This window comes from Phyllobates terribilis, unplaced genomic scaffold (genome assembly GCF_046119375.1).
Source record: "Phyllobates terribilis strain yellow unplaced genomic scaffold, ASM4611937v1 Scaffold_1__5_contigs__length_1240528914, whole genome shotgun sequence".
NCBI classification, from domain to species: Eukaryota; Metazoa; Chordata; class Amphibia; order Anura; family Dendrobatidae; genus Phyllobates; species Phyllobates terribilis.
The window spans coordinates 473,142,603-473,159,838 of record NW_027362761.1 but is presented as its reverse complement, the minus strand read 5'-3'; the positions used below and the strand labels follow the sequence as shown (position 1 = coordinate 473,159,838).

The 17,236-nt window shown below is 40.1% G+C and overlaps 1 protein-coding gene across 5 annotated transcripts in view; it reads left to right on the top strand.

Moving 5' to 3' along the window:
• XRCC4 (X-ray repair cross complementing 4) overlaps positions 1-16,941 on the top strand; it is a 401,059-nt gene extending 384,118 nt beyond the window's left edge. Inside the window, exon 9 of one of the 5 annotated variants that reach the window (XM_073679117.1) lies at positions 16,581-16,941. In XM_073679117.1, the coding sequence (XP_073535218.1) occupies positions 16,581-16,692 (112 nt within the window). In that variant the 3' untranslated portion in view covers positions 16,693-16,941. Of the gene's footprint in view, positions 1-14,242; positions 14,313-16,580 lie in introns of those variants that run through there. The other 4 variants (XM_073679126.1, XM_073679107.1, XM_073679143.1 and 1 more) reach the window with 4 other exon arrangements.
• The last annotated feature ends 295 nt before the right edge of the window (positions 16,942-17,236 follow it).

Genomic DNA, 17,236 nt, shown 5'->3' with positions numbered 1-17,236 from the left:
TCCCTTCTTCTGTGTATGCCATGGATAAAGGAAGCCTCCACATGTATGTTGAAGCTTCAAAGATTAGGGACATGTTGTGCATGTGAAGGCGGTCAAGAAAGAAAAAGACTCAACGCCATTCTGTTTCCTAAAGTTGATGATTGTGCTCAATGTGAAGTACAGTACAGCTCCATTATATGTTTCTTTATAAGACCACATGGTTAATTGTAACCCATATGGATTTATTTGACATTTTTGTTTCTCTCGAAGATGGATGCAGACCACTAGTTTCTAAATAGATTTAAATGGATGTTATACCTTTGCATCCATCTGCTCATTGATTTGTACCATAGAAAAACAAGAAGTATTTTGACTGAGTGAATCTGTACCTTAGAAAAAATATATTCTTTGTTTCTGCAAGAGATGCATTTGTATGGAAAAAATGGACATTCAGCTCAGCATTAATTTATTTTTTCAGTTTTTTTTATATATATAAAAGTAGTGTCCTGTGACTACAGCCTTGGAGTTCACTAAATAATTCACTATCCGGAGTTTGTTAAATAAGCGCCGGACAAGATTACTCTGCGGCTGTGTCTTTGAATCTCATGATTGAATTTTATCCTGTTAATTTCCCATGCTACTACTATGTATTTGTCTTGCAGGAAAAGTACATGTGATCTGATTGTATTAGCGATTCTTTTATTCAGGCTCACAGAATGCACACTGCATGTTAACGAATCAATTACAGAATCAATTGTGGTTGAATTTTCCTTTCTAAGAGACAAAACAGAACACTACATTGCTGGAGTGATGTCAGAATATATTTAGGTTAGCCAAGCAAGAGCCGTGGTCAAGGGAAGCCCAGATGAAGTAAAACTTCTGCTCGACCTGAACATTAAAAATCCATTTTAATTATTTGGCTTTGCTGTTCTCTCACATTAACACAGATGTTCATAGATATGTTGTGTTGCTTAACAACTGGACAATTGAGAGGACGACACTACTTCATATTCCACAAGACCGTGCTGGAAACTGATTTGTATTTATTGACTACGGAGCCGATATATCAAAGTGTTTATACCAGTTTTCTGATGTAAAACACTTTGAAAAGTCACGACATTTTGCTCCTTTTGGCTTTTTCACACCAATCCTGGACAACGCCGCCAAAATTATTAAAACAAGTAAAAGTTTAGTTATTCTTCATTTTAAGTATCAGCCTATTTAAGTACTAATGAGAAAGATCTCATTGTAATTGAGTGTTGTTAAAGAGCTACTACGGTAGTTTTTTTTTATTTCCCCCCCGGAGTGATATTACTAATGTCTGTTTCCTGCCTGTAGTAAAATACTTGCCAGCCACGGTCTTCTGTTCTTCCCAGGGCTGCTCCGGTCCCATTTCACAGCGCCTGACCGGAAGTCACTGGCAACAGCCACTAGTTCCCATTGTAAGTCTATGAGAGCCTCATTCTGGCTGACATAGAGTTACGTCGAGAAGTGACTTCCGGCCCATCAGGCAAACAGTGGAGTGATCTGGCAAGTCACAACTAGCAGGAGACAACCGAGGTGGTGAGAACAGCAGAAGATGATGATCCGTAAGTATTTACTACTGGCAGGGAACACTCATTAGTGATGCCACTTTGAGGGTGAAATTAAAAGAAAACTCTGGAGCGGTGCTTAAATAAATTCAGTCCTTCTCAATATGTGTTATTACTCGAAAATAAATGCAGGTGGGGCAGCATTAAAGCATGACTGCCCTTTCAAAAAACTTTTGACATGCCAAAAAGACATATTAGACGTTTTAATTAGTGGGTGTCCGGTTGCTGAGACGATCCCACGGTCTCTATAATGAAGGGGGAGAAGCGCTCAGCCGAGCAAGGCTCCCCTCCAACGTAGCTCACGGACTTACAACTTTGAGGGAGAGTAGTGCTAAGGTGAACAATTCTGACCCTCACTACTCAAAACTTGTGTCTACAACATGTCAAGGGTTTTTTGACCGTGTAGTTACATTTTAAGCATTTAACATTGATCTAGATTTCTGTTGAATTGTAAACGATGCAGGTCTTGTGTATATATGTTTGAGCAAACACTGCTATGGGGAATATTCATTCATCAGGATCTTGTGTCACATGAGATGATATAGGCTCAGGTTTTGTGACTCTCGATGATTCATAAATGTGTTACGCCATAGGTCGTATTACAGATGGTATATTTTTACACAGATTATATGCAAATTGCCTCTTCAGAGAGGAAGAGGACTTGAACGCTATAGCGCCACCTGATGGAAGCAGCGATCCTACAAGTCTCTGTCGACCCTTTAACGAGCCTTGCAATAAGACTTGGGATAAAAGCCAAATCAGAATCTCAATTTGCTGACACGGTGTTTCGGGGTATTGCAAAGTATGAGAACTGATTTGGCTAGGTGAGTGGCTAAGACTGGGATCTCAGGGGTAACTTTTCTCCTTGATTATCTACATTGATTATCACACCAATTTTGTATGACATGGAGCACAAATGCTTTCAAGTTATACTCTGCAAGTGAAGAAAAGAAAAGCAGATGGCCGTTAGGTGATTAGTCCCATTTTTCAAAACGCTGTCCTGTTTTCTAATAGCAAAGTCTGATGTGTACTTCAGTTTTTGGTGCTTCATCTGTATACCACCCTGGGTTACAGCATCTGGTTTCAGCATGTACAGCGGTTACTGGATTGTGATTGACATCTGCACTCACCTAATAAAGCTCCCAGGGCAGATGTAGTGTCAGGTCCTGTACAGACATATGCTTCCTCTGAACCCTGTGTCAGGTTAAGCATTGAGAGACAAGACATTTTTCCCATTCATTGTTGCTTACAAATAATTTACCCGTATAAACTTTTCCTTTTATCAATCAATGTCCTGTCTTAAAAAGACACAAAACCAGTCACCTCTGTATACCAGTATCATACAAGAATGCCTGCAATGCTACACCACCTCCTTGCATCCCTCCACCAGGTGGTGCGGCCACCGACCATCACGTATGCTGTTCTAGAAAGTGAGTTTAAGGAGAAAATTATGTCACTCACTATTGCTAGACTTTGGCCGATTTCCATTAAGTTCTACTATTTTCCTCTTTATTCCTTTTTTTTTCACTAGAAAATGGCTCTGAGACTAAACATTTCATACTTTCTGCCTCATTTGTCAAATTCACATATGCTATTTAGGCCTCTGACATATGTCCATGATCACATACCTTTTGAATCCACGCGACTTATTTTAACTTCAGTTCTCAGAAGCTGGACAATAGTTTTATTTAGGACCATGAAGCGTTTGCACGGTGGTTTATTTTTATACTTTAATGATATACATATTTCTGTTTGTGTTTTTTGTGACAATGTGACATGTAATTCATAGCATGCATGTCTAGAAACTAAAGAAACTGTGAATTTCTCTTTTTATTAATAATCTGGCATGGTATTAAATGTATCAACTGGTTATGATCTAGTGTTTGGTTGTTTGAAGGACTTATTGCAAATGTCATGTATTGCATACCTTACATCTATTACAAATGTATCACTTGGTTACATGCTTATAGAACTGGGTAGGTTTGAATTATGCCCCTGTCTAAGAAATCTAGCTCTGTGCATATAGGAGTTAGTGGCAAAGAGCTGACAGCGCTCACCGGTGCACAGCAGTCCATTCAATCAGCTGGCTTTATGGATGCCAAGCATCAAAGCCCCTCTGATCTGATCCTGATAACTTATGGTAAGGTCAAAAGTCTTGGAAAAAAAATTAATTTATTGTGGGGCTTTAGAGAGGTTTGCCACAACTGTGATATTGATGGCCTGTCCTTTGGATAAATTATCAATATCAGATGGGTGGGAGTCCAACACTTGGCACCCCCATTGACCAGCAGTAGTCAGATGTAAACAGCACTTGGAGGGAAATTGCTCAGCTCCATCATACTGTTTAGTGGCTGTTGCTGGGTACAGCAGATAAGACTATTCATTTGATTGTTTACATTCAATCATTGCTGGAAAGGGTAACAGCTGATTGGTGGGGGTGCTGGGTGATGGACTCCACAAATCTGATCTTGATTGCTTATCCTAAAGCTATGCCATCAATATTATAGTCGATGTCGACCCCTTTAAAAATTGTTCTCTCTGGACTATCTATCCCCATTAGGCGTTACTTTAAAGTTTGGCTTCTTGCCAAGGATCTGGTTGCAGACACCCATACCTTTGCAATGGACAACCATGTAAACATGACCACTCTGGGTTTGCCGGAGCAAAGACTGCCCTATCTAGACCCTCTCTTCTTTGGTTAATACAGTCATCCTAAGTAAAGAGATGAACTCTACTACATCTATGAGCTCCAATTTAAACTAAACGACTCTTCCAATTTGGTTCTCGACATTTGTGGACTTGAAGTTCCTTGACCATAGAATACACTTTTAGTTCTCTTAAATAAGTTCTTCAATGGTATTGTCACGGCACTGTTGCAGGATATCCCAGGACTAGGGGCTCCTTCCCTATCCCTCAAGCTAGGGGGCTCCCTATTCTATTCTTGCTCCCTGGATTACTTCTGAAGGTGAAGATGCTGGGGCCACATGCCTTGCTGTGCTACTATATGAACCCATATCTGGCCCCCCCCCCCAGGGAAGTGGGGAGTAGAAGTGTATAAGAATACACCAACCAGACAAATAAGGGAAGACAGATAGGGTTAAATGAATATAAGAATCATACAAAAATACACTCACAAACAACAGAGTAGAACACCGGGGAGTTAAGGAAGGAGTAACCAAATAGGAGAGGATTGGGATGTGTACACAGACAAACACCAAGCAACAGTCTTCTGAACAACTCTCTAAACGCCACCTTCAACTCCAGAACTAGGCAGTATGAACTAACACCAGCAATTCTGATTGCCAGAAGCGAGTATATATAGCAGAGGGGAGTGGCCACACTGAACAACTGAGCCCAACAAAGCAGGAAACCTCCAAGAACCCTCAACTGAACAAATTAACCCTTGCACTGCTAGCAAAAATCTGCTCTGTTTAATATGATGGTGTAGTGCTTCTAACCAGAGCAGGAGTACGTGAAATCAGACACCGCCATCTTCCGGCCCCTCTCTGTCGCGGTAAACCTGTGACAGATATGTTCATATCTTCAAAGAATACTGTCCAAATTTATTTTTGCATTATATGTCTAGGGGATATCAGATTGTGAAGTTTGGTCCCACTTTAAAGTAGAAGTCCAGGTTCACCGTATATATTTTCTGACATGTACATTAAAGTCCACTTTTACTTACAGTATCTTCAGTCTAGGGAGGTTCTGGAATACTGAAACGATTAGTGAGATACCCCATGGTGGTAATGCGCTAGTGTTCTATTTTGGGTCAAAAACTTTTATTTATTAAAACATGATCTATAAATTAGGATTGTGACCTTAGCACAATGTAAAAGCACATCAGCCACCATCACAGTGCCACAGTGTTCTTTATATGACCCATTTCTTTTCCATTGCCTTTCGCTGTACCCTCTCTGTCGCCTCTTGTCTTATTTATCAATATTTTTTAGTTTATTTTACAAGACATGTTTTTAGTGCATTATTAAAGGTTTCCAACAACAGGAGGGGTCACAGCTCCACAGTACATAATCCAGAGTACATGTATTTTGGCAGGCTTATTTAGTACATGTTGAACGTAATAATGTTTGCAGGGGAGCTGCTTGGGTGTGACAATCACTGCCAAAGCCTCAGTAAGAAAACTGAGCTCAGATATAAGTTGACGTGTTGCTGCGTTCTCAGTATACATATTGTTCGTTTACATGAAGACGTCTCAAGCTGTGACTGTTTATGTAGATGATATAATACCACACATACAAGCTGTAGGTAAATGATAACCAACACATGCAGATGTGGTCAAAGTTAACAACCGGGTGTCCATCCAGTGCAAGTCTGTTCATAGTTTAAAAGAAATTTGGAAATTCTCCAACAATTTATTTATTTTCCTTGCTCACACAGTGCTGTTATATTCTGCTGCACTTTACTGATATTATTATCACTGTTCCCATTGGGGCTCACAATCTAGATTCCCTATGTCTTTGGAGTGTGGGAGGAAACCGGAGAACCCGGAGGAAACCCACGCAAACACGTGGACAACATACAAACTCCTTACTGATGTTGGTCTTTATGGGATTCAAGCCCAGGACCCCAGTGCTGCAAAACATCAGTGCTTATCACTGAGCTACCGTGCTGCCAATGTATTCCCAATGACGATCCAGACATTACTGCCAGGAGTCTTCCAAGAAAAGCCATTGGTCGTGATGACACTTTACAAATGATATTATTTTCTTAGGTCATTGTCTGGTCCCATTGGTTTCCTTATTGGGCCACTGTTGAGATCAGGGATGATGTCTGGTATTAATGTGATCAGCTTTGTCCTCTAAATCTGTTTTTTATCAATGACAATTATTAGATACTTGAGATGAAGATGTAACATGTAAAGCGCCATGGAATAAATGGCGCCATAATAATAAATAATAATAATGAAGATACTAAAACTTTAAATGACTGCAGGGAGTAACCTAGATTACAAGAGAGCACTATCTAGGCGTAGTATTAGATTATATCATGATTGGTAGCAAATGAAAAATTTTGCTCACCTTATATTGTTGGGCGTACAGGCACAACTCTAGGATAACTTGTATTCTGTATAAATCCCTGTTAGCGGTCTGCTGCCACCTTGTTAAACCGTGGAGGGTCCTTCAAGAGGTTCGAAAGTAACAAAAATGTTTTTTAGAAAAAATAAAGAAATTGGCGCTTCCATTCTGTTCTCAGGATTCTTTAATACGGTTTATTAAAATGCAAAGATAAAAACACAACACGTTTCGGCTGGGTCAGCCTATATCAGGTGAAACAGCTGCTGACGGCTGACCCAGCCGAAACGCGTTGTTTTTTTTATCTTTGCATTTTAATAAACCATATTAAAGAATCCTGGGAACAGAGTGGAAGTGCCAATTTCTTATATTTTTTCTAAAAAAGTTTAATATGTTTTCTGAACCTGCAATGTCAAAGTCTTCTGACGAAACAATGACCAGTGGCAGATATCCAATTACCGTACATTTTTTCATTACGATGTTGACGTACGTGTGAGTGACAGGAGGTAAAAATTATGAAATTGGCCGAATTGGTCTTTAATATGGATACTGTTTGTAGTTCTTGTATTGACAGTGTTATCTGTCTGATGGCAATTTTTAAAACAAAAATCACTCAGAATAGTGTTTAAAAAATAAAACAAGTAACAGTCATCTTACCAAGCCAGGCCCTTCCTGTTTTCATGCTTCCTGGGTTCCCCACCAATTTTTCCACTTCGTGATCTGTCTTAACAAACATGATTGCTGTAGCCAACCATGGGCTTTCTTCCTGCTCTGTCTTGATAAACATTTCACAGCTGCAGCCAATCATGGGCTGTAGTAGTGAAGCATTTATCTCTGTTGTGGCTAGTGATTGGCTGCAGCACTTGTCTATCCAGACAACGCAGAAAGTACACAGACCAGTTCTTTACTTTCTGCTTTGTTTGGGCAGACGTGACCACTACAGCTCATAACTGGATGTAACAGTGACCTGTTGGTCACCACAGAAGCTTGTGATTTGCTGCAGCGGTCACATGTTTGTCCAGACCGAACAGGAAGTATAGAAACCAGTGGAGGCGACCGCATTCATCTACACGGGAGCAGTGGGGAATTGGTAAGATAAATAATACTGCTTTTATTATTTTCACCATTTTGAGTAATTTTTGAAAAATATTAGAAGTAGAAATTGTTTATGTGTCCTCTGATTCGATTGAAAATCCTTGGCACATTTGATTCTGCACATCCCGACCATGGGAACAGGGTCTTAGAGTAGTAATAATGAATATATTAGGACATTTACAACAATGTAGATAGATAAGTGGTTAATTACGGAACATAAATTCCTTCTCTTACCCTGGAGGTGACTGCGCTTATTGTTTCATGTGTATTTAGAGACTGCTCTCCTAAATAATAATTGCCATGACATCAGTATTGGTGCTGCTCATGCGTTTTCAGGTGGTGACTTGTAATTAAAGATAACTCTTATTTAAGGGCTGTAATTTACTCTCCAGATTCAGGATAGATATAAGCAGAAAGCAGAAAAGTGGCAAATTCATTTCTCTAGATTGAATATCTTCCACAGATTTGTATGGGGAGATCTATACACTGTGTACACGGCACGTATCTGGTTCTCTACACAATATGCATGAGAAATCCCAGGAACTCTGGACAATACATAGAAAAGCAGGAAAAAAGCCATTAATATCACACTCAGAGTTATATATGAATTTATTCAGTGCAAGGAATCTATTGGCAGTGGGTGTGTGGAGCAGGCTCAGGTTCTGAGCTCGTACGGGTATGTTGCACAGCCAGCATCTGCCTGCAACAGCAGTGGCCGAAGCTTGCTCTGTTTAACCATTTCAATCACTGATAGCAGCATTCTAATGTTGTCACTGACAGTGTGCAAGTGCAATGGCTCTTATCAGCCCCTCATGCTTCGAATATGGGATACCGATGGGATTTCATGGCAGCTTCGGGTCCTGCCAAATACCCCTATAACTGCTATGGTGATCCTCCTAGTAAGCTTACCCTCTGGCTGAGCTTCATAGGGGAACTGCGATTTGAGTATATACTTGTCACGGGTGTGTCAGGTGTAATAGACAGTCGCTGTGGATCTGGCTGTAGAAGGTCACTGCACTTGGCATTGTAGACACCTTCTTAATCCTTCTTCCTTTAAGACCCAGCGGCGACCTCCCTCCTGCTGCTGATTGACACACCCCTGCATGGGAGTTAAAAGCTCTGTTTGCTCCGGGCAATTGCTGGTGATACGTCTGTGTTCTTTTGTGCATGCTTGGAGCCCTAGCTGTTGGCTGGCTTCTTCTCTGGTGCCCTTGGAAGACTGTTGGCATTACTGCTCTGGTGTCTGCTCAAGCAAAGTTAATCCCCTTTGTTTGTCTACCTTGTTGTCTTTAGTTTGTAGTAGGGCCTGACCAGTGCTCACCCCTCCCTCTCCCTATCTAGGGCCAAGCTCTAGGGATATACAGGGTTTAGGATCCTGCTCGGCGATTGGTGTGGAACCCATATAGGGACAGTAGGGTAGGCAGAGTGTTATTAGATCTGCCTAGGGGACCCCACTCCCCCTTTTCCTAGTGTTTGGCCTTCCTCCTCCTCTTCCCTTCGTGTTGCACCTAGTCTTTTCCACACCTTGCATGACATTACTGCAATACAGTGTATAGTATAAGCCATCAAACGTGTACAAAAATCAAGCCACCACACAGCTCCAAAAAATTAAAAAGTCTCAGAAAATGGTGACACAAACTAAGTTTTATTTTTTTTCTTTTACAAAGTTCTCAATTTTTAAGAATACAAAACTAGTAAAAACAATTATAAGTTTTGTGTCACCGTATATAGAAGAATACAAACTAAGTTTCATATCACCATAATCATACTGACCTAAAGAATCATATTGCCAGGTCATTTTTACAGTAAAATGAATGCTGCATAAACAAAACTGTAAAACAATGGCAGAATTCCACTTTTTTCACGATTTTACCACTCTTGGATTTCCTGTTTTTCAGTACTTTGCATGGTAAAATAAATTGTGTTATTTAAAGCTGCAACTCGCCCTGCAAAAAATAAGCTTTCATATGGTTTGTTGATGAACAAATGAAAAGTTATAGCTATGCGTAGATGAGGAGTAAAAAAATTGAAAGCTTCTTGGTCATGAAAGTTAACAAAAATGTCATTTAGTATGATTTTTTGTAGCATTACTGTCTTTTTTAACATCTATAGCGCTTAAACATGCCTTATTTTCCAGCCCTATTGTGAACCCTATCGGAATAATATGTGATAATGATGTACCTATAACAGGCTGTGCGGGCATCATATGTGGATTTTAATATGGTGTGAAACAAGCTGAATGTTTTGTGATGAACCTAATGAATTGCAGAATATAGGTTTGCAAACATGATGACAATCAGTTATGATGCTGCATCCAGGAAATAATCAGATTTTATATCAAAAGTCAATTTGATTAAATTTATTTATATTAAGGTGAATATGACATCTATTCATTTTGGAACCAAACTGGCTCCTTCCGCTAGATAATACACAAACTGATAAAACAGTGAGGTATACTGTAAATACAGTTAAAAAGCACACAACGGCCGAAAAAAGACAGATATCCTGGGTCATAATTGAAAATTATTATACCATATGATTAGTGAATGATTCTGCCTACACTCTGCTTGCTGCATTTCCTGATTCACGGCTCCGGCTCCACACAGGTCCTCCTTGACATGAAAGAGATCTTACGTTTTACGTTATTGCTCTACTAGATTTCTGTCTACCTGCACCTGCAACAGATGTCCTTGACAAAGACCGTTCCCGGTCGAAACATTGGACGAGATCTGTTTTTGACTCCTTGTCGGATCAAAATAAATTTACACTGCAGAAAGACCCACAGTGTCATTTCATTTTCTTTTATGGTGCTGAGGTTCCAACCTCAATAGGTCCAGGAAATGAGGGATAAATATATACTGTAATATATTACATATATGCTGTATTACAAATATATATTGTACTAGCTTTTGAACCCATTCTACGCTCGGGTAGCGAGCATCATTTTTATTGTTATATGGTCCCCTATTATGGTATATGCTCCCAATCCTGGTCCCCCATCCTGCTATATGCTCCCCCATCCTGGTCCCCCATCCTGGTATATGCTCCCCCATCCTGGTCCCCTATCAAGGTACATGCTCCCCAATCCTGGTCCCCCATCCTGTTATATGCTCCCCCATCCTGGTACATGCTCCCCAATCCTGGTCTCCCATCCCGGTATCACAAACTGATACATCCCAGATGTGCTTGATGGGAAACAAGTCCAGAGATGCTGCAGGCCATAGTAGCATATTTAAGTCACACAGACTGCTCACAGTAGCAAGAGCAACATGTGGCCTGGTGTTATCATGCTGAAAAACGACTCCTGAAACACTTTGGCAGAAAGGCTGTACCACATGTTCCACTTGTTGTCTTGAACATTGTAATAGCCAGAGATTGGTCTGGAGATCATGTGGGCAACGCCATGAAGAGGCCTTCAAGAGGGAGTGTGAAAATGTCCTAGGTGCTGTTTTTTATCATGACAATGCTAAGCAGTATGTTGTTCATACTACTATGAGCAACCTGCATGGCCTAAACTTGATACCATGGCCTACAGCATCTCCAGACTTGTCGTACACATGAGACCTCAGTGGTTAGCAATTGCAAATTGAGGTTTGCAAATTGAGCTGCCAGCAGCAGATCTTGATGACTTCCCTGCCCAAGGGCATTCAGCGTGGCAGAACATTCCACAGGCAACCATTCAATAACCTTATTGATAGTAGCCAAGGCGTGTAATTGCGGGGATTTCTAGGAGTGGGGCTCATAATTGATACTGAATAAATCAAGATGTTTTGAAAAACTTGTTTCAATTTTTTCATCTTTTGCATGTCATTTTACATGTCTGTTTATCCTTCTATTATCATAATTCCACAACTTTTTCTTCTTGGTATTGCAATCTATTCAGACAAATATGATGTGAATCATTATTTTGGTCCACATTATGTTTTTATAACTGACTACAAAACATAAGATCTACAATAGATGCAGGAACGATCAGCTGGGCACTGGGACACGGGAGCCTCAGGCATTGGGCTTCAGAGCCTTTTACGAAACATTTATGGAAGATCTACTTTAAGACCTTATTCCAGGTGTCACACGATTCAAGCCTAAGGGGAAATGCCCTGGCCCCCCACGAAATAATAGTGTTGGTCTAATACCAGTGTCATTATATGCTAAGTCTTGATGTAATTTTCTGTTTTATTGGGTGTAATTGTTGTACGCCATTAATAGGTTCAGCTGGAAGGAACGGCCTGCATTCATGTTTCAGGAGATATGTCTAAACATATACTTACAGCAGCCAGATTCCCTGCTTGTTTTGGTAAGCCCCTTGTCTCCAAGAGATAGATTTCAGTCCGCTTCCAGAAACAAGTTCCAAATTGGCCAAGGAGAAGATTAAAAGCAGATTAGAAGTATACAAGTGCCAAAACCTATTTGAGCTTTTAAGTGCTCTGTGATTTATCATTTTCATTTTATCTTCTAGTATCAGCATATAGTGCCGCTAGCTAACTCCATCTCCTTCCTCCAGGAATGACTTGTTAGGAGTTATATTATTTCATACACAATTTTATTCCTTAGTTATTTAGAGAATATATTCACCTCCAGTTATCCTCTCTCTGCGATGTGTTGTTGGTTTTGTAAGACTCTTTTATAGTATATTCTATAAGTTGTCTATATTTATTGTAATATCCATATAGTAGCTTTATATGACTATGCAATTTACCATGACTATGACTTTTTTCTCCATTGTATTAATTTAATTAGCTCTTTCTTATTTTTATTTTCTTATTATACTACTGGTATTTTGGTGAGCATAATATTATATAAAGAAAAAATCAGAACATATATTGTAGATTTCAGGCGAGTATTTCTATTTTTGTTATGTGTAAGCAATAACTGTCTTCTAAGCAATCGCTCAAGGTGAAATCTAGTTCAGGGACATCTCAGAACCATTTACCTAGAAAAGCAATGAAAGAATTGCATCCATCTTAATAGACCAAGCTAGAAAACATTAGCAGTTCAATACTTTTTTTTTCTAAATCGATATACTTTAATTTAGCATCTGTTCATTCAGAAATGCTGATAGACTAGCACCTCCTATCACAAACGTGCGCAATAATCTGAAACCTGAACTTCTGATACTCTAGCTTTTGTTTTCAGGGCTTTGCAGTTTGGAAGACAAAATTTTGACTTCTCAATTTTTACATGCGGTACTTTGGCTCCTTCATAAATGGCCAATGATTAGTAATAGCAAATGTTTTTCACAGACATTTTTAACTAAGGACCTTGGAGCAACGTGACGAAAAGGCCAGGTTCACACACACTTATTTCATGGTCGATATGCTTGTTGCAATGCCCAGGCTGACTGCGGTTTTCATGACCCAAACTTACACTTCATGTGTGTCTATTAGGCTGTAAGTTTGGTTCCGGAGACCCGCAGTCATAAGGACCGTGAAATACACTGGTGTGAACCCAGCCTAAAGCACAGTACAGTGCACAGAAGAGTTGATAGCTGATGGTCTTCAGCAGGGGTTCACAACTTGTGGCTCGAGAGCCACAAGTAGGTCGCAGTCCCATGAATTGTGGCTTGCGGCTGTCTGCCAGCTTGATGCATTAGCACCAGGTCTAGCAAACAACTATTAAGAGCACATCTCAAAATGGTGAATTTTGTGAGTAGTCCTGCACAAAAGAGCAGATCTGGATGTACATATTGTGGCCTTGGAGGTTTGGAGATAACTTAAAGGCGTTGTCCACTACTTTATATGATCCCCCAATGTATTCTCCCAGGGTCCATAAGTGTTTGTCTAAATACCTTGTGGTGTCTTTTCTGCCTGTGAGCGGCACTATCGCTGGCCGCTCACAGGCATCACATGACTCCTCCCTGCAGCCGGCTCTGACATCCGCTCATGTCAAGTTCCAGCTGCAGCAGGGGGAACTCACTTCTGTGTTCCATCGCAGGGAGCACCTCACTGATGTCACGTCTCACTTGACGTGACATCAGTGATGGGTCATGTGATGCTTCTGAGCGGCCAGCGATAGCGCCGCACAGAGGCAGAAAAGGCACCGCAAGGTATTTACAAAAACACTTCTGGGCCCCAGGGGGATACATTGGGGGGTTCATATAAAGTAGTGGACAACTTCTTTGGGTATGGTAAGCTGGAGACCGGATGATGCCAACTGTCAAAGGAGGTGCTTAAAGCTAGATGTTACAGAATACTGTATGGGGGTATTGTGAGAACCTCTTGATCTTGGTATACTGCCTCGGTGTGATTTCTGTGGAAAAGCTTTGGTTGTCATTATAACAGCAATGGGGGCTCTGTGTGTAGCTACTGTGAGGGGGGCAGGAGCTGGATGGGGCTTGTGAACTCGCTTTTAGACATAAATGTGGCTCTCGACCCTCTCTAAGAGCTGAATGTGGCATTTCAAGGTCAGAAAGGTTGGGGACCACTGTTCTACATAATTACCACCAGAGCATCCTGATTATCACTTTTTTTTTAACTCTGAGTCAGTACATTTCTTCCTTCTCCACCCAAAACTAACTCCAACTCTACGACTCCTTCTCCACAGCTCTACAGATTCCATGACAGAAAATGCAAGAATAATCTGGAATTTCCAAAATTAAGAAACAAAAGACTGTTCAGAGTAAACCAATTAGCGCAACAGTTCGCCATATTTTTCTGCTCGTGCCCCAGCCAGAACATCATGATGCCAGAGCCTATGCAGCTATCATGGAAATAAATTGGGTTATCTAATGCATGATTTGCTTTTTTCTCGACGTTCTACTTACATACAGATGTGTCTACCCTTAGGGTATGTGCCCACGATGCAGAAATGCTCAGGTTTTTTTCCTGAGCGTTTCTGCATCTCCCTGGCAGAAAAAACGCATGCCGATTGTACATGCGGATTGTACATGCGTTTTTCCTGCTAGGGACATGCGGATGTGAAGCGTTCTTCACATGCATTTCCGCATGCGGGTTGACAAGCGCTTTCCAAGCGATTTTAGCATCACTTGGAAAGTGCTTGTCAACTTGGTCACACTATATAAATCCATGCAAACGGCATGGATTTATATAGTGTGACCGTAAAAGAATGGTCAAAAATAAAAAAATAAATCTATACTTCCCTTCCGATGGTCCCCGGAGTCTTGCTGCAGCGGGGGCCATCAGAAGGTAAATATAATATTTATTTTTTATTTTATTCTTTTTTTTACAGGTTCTATGGTACCCGGGTCCGGAGGAGAGTCTCCTCTCCTCCACACCCGGGTACCATCCTCACATTGAAACGCATGGATTCCGCATGTACAGATGCAGTGATGCGTAATCCATGCGTTTCAATGCAACTCAATGGCGGCGAAAACGCAGCGCTTCCGCAAAATAATTGGTAGTGATTTGTTTTTTTCCGCAATGATAACCCGCAGCGGAAATTTCCGCAGCATGTGCACAGCACATGCGGATTATCATTGGGGAATATGGCAGGCCTTCTACCATGCGTTTTTAAGCATTTCTGCAGCGTTTTTGCTGCTGCAGAAACGTTTAAAAAACGCATTGTGGGCACACAGCCTTATAGTCTACCATAATCTTTGTTTAAGGACTCCAATTTTTCATAATACAAGTTCAATACAATTTCACAACATGCTAGCAAAAGCCTTAACAGGCTGTAGTTCACATCACAACCACTGTGTACCCGCACATATGGTAGATATTTTGTGACAAAGTAGCAAAGAATCTGTTTGTAAGAATATATTTATTTGAAAGTGGTAATTTTGTGCCATCTCTGAATATGTTGAACCAAAAGAAAAGGGAAGGAAGTAGTATCTGGTTTCGTATGTGCTACTACAAAGCCAAGAGTCATGGTAGACAATGAAGATATAATCGGCTATTATTTAAACTTCAGTAACACCACAGCCAATCCTATATACAGTTTACATAACTTTCACCTAAAGGCCCACGATTCATCAAAGCTTCTACGACAGAATTCTGGCATAAAAAAATTGAAAAGTTGCAAAAGTTTTGGGCAATGCGAGGCTGCGCAAAAATTTTGCAACGTTTTACATTTTCACGTCATTTTTGCCTTGTTCTGACAATGTAGGCATAGATGGGGCAGGACATGGGCGTGACAGGAAGTGGCAACCCCCACTTTTCAAATTCATGATGAGCGGCGACGTTCCTTACTCCCAAATCTTGCTCCAGTCAGAGAGTGTAATAAGATTCGTGGCGATACACTCTAACATGCCCTTTCATCAAGACCGGGGTGAAAGGTGTTGGTCTTGATGAATCAACGTCTTTAGATTGTAAGACCTAACAATGCTTCCTTCTTTACCGTATACCGTAACATTCTCTGTTCAAATCAATTGTATTCATAGTGCTCCATTTACCTGACAAAAACTAATAGACTATCTTGGTGCCTGACAGGCTGGTATTTATTAGTAAACTTTTTTTTTCGATATACAAAAGTGTAGTTGATTGTGCTTTTTTAATGTTGTAGTATTCTACAATTTTTTTTTTATAATACTGGAGTTTATGGGTGACATATGCCATGTACAGCTATACAGTGGGACTTCAGAGTTACCGTATATATTGGGCAACGCTCTTGAAATTTACATCTGATAGAAGGTTGAGACATGCGAGCAGAGCCGTAAACTGTTTAGTCTATATGCATGTGTAGATATGTGTATTTCTATAATGCCCTTACATACAGTAGTTGTATATTTATATATTCATATCTGTTTTATACCATTACAAATGTAAAGCATTACAGAATATAAAATATATCCCTTTTGTGTCGGATTAAAGGAATTATAGTAGATGTGTATATAGGCATCACACAATGCACACCTCATTTTTCGATGATAAACTATAAATTAAGAACAAAACCTAACAGTTCTTCTTGTTCATTGTTCTTGCAGATGTAAACCAGGCTCTTCAAAGGCAACTGGCAAGAATCCTTCATCAGTAAATCCTCCTTTACCAACATCAAAAAGCTCTCCAGATCCCGATGACCTTTTCAGTGACTTTTAGCTAAAACTCTAATCCACTTCAGCTTAAACAAACAGATCTGGAGCAATTATCGCGTGATAAATGTATATTGTTCCTACAAATGGAGCACTTGTTCCGCAGAGCGGCTGAGTGCTAGTAGAAGTACAGTAATCTTCAGAGTATTTTCAGCTATATGAGATATTTTCCTTGCTTCCATATTAATGAGTGATTTTCTTACTATCTGAAATATGACTTTTATAAACAGAAAAAAATGAAATAAATAGGTTACAATTATTGCGACCGTCGACTTTTTTCTTAACTTCTCAGATATTCCAACATTTCAAAGCCACAACATCAAAAAAGATTTAGCTGGCTACTGGGTAAATGTTTTTTTTTTTTTTTTTGGCTAATGGGACATTGTGAATTTAGAACTTTCATTCTTCCTTCAATGATCCTGGTTTTGGCAATAAGGATAAGGCTGAAAGTTATATTCAGTTTGTTAGCACGAGTCTACATTCATGGCAATGTATTGACATATATTCGACACGATACAGCTTTCAAGCTTGTTGGATCAGACATAAAAGTT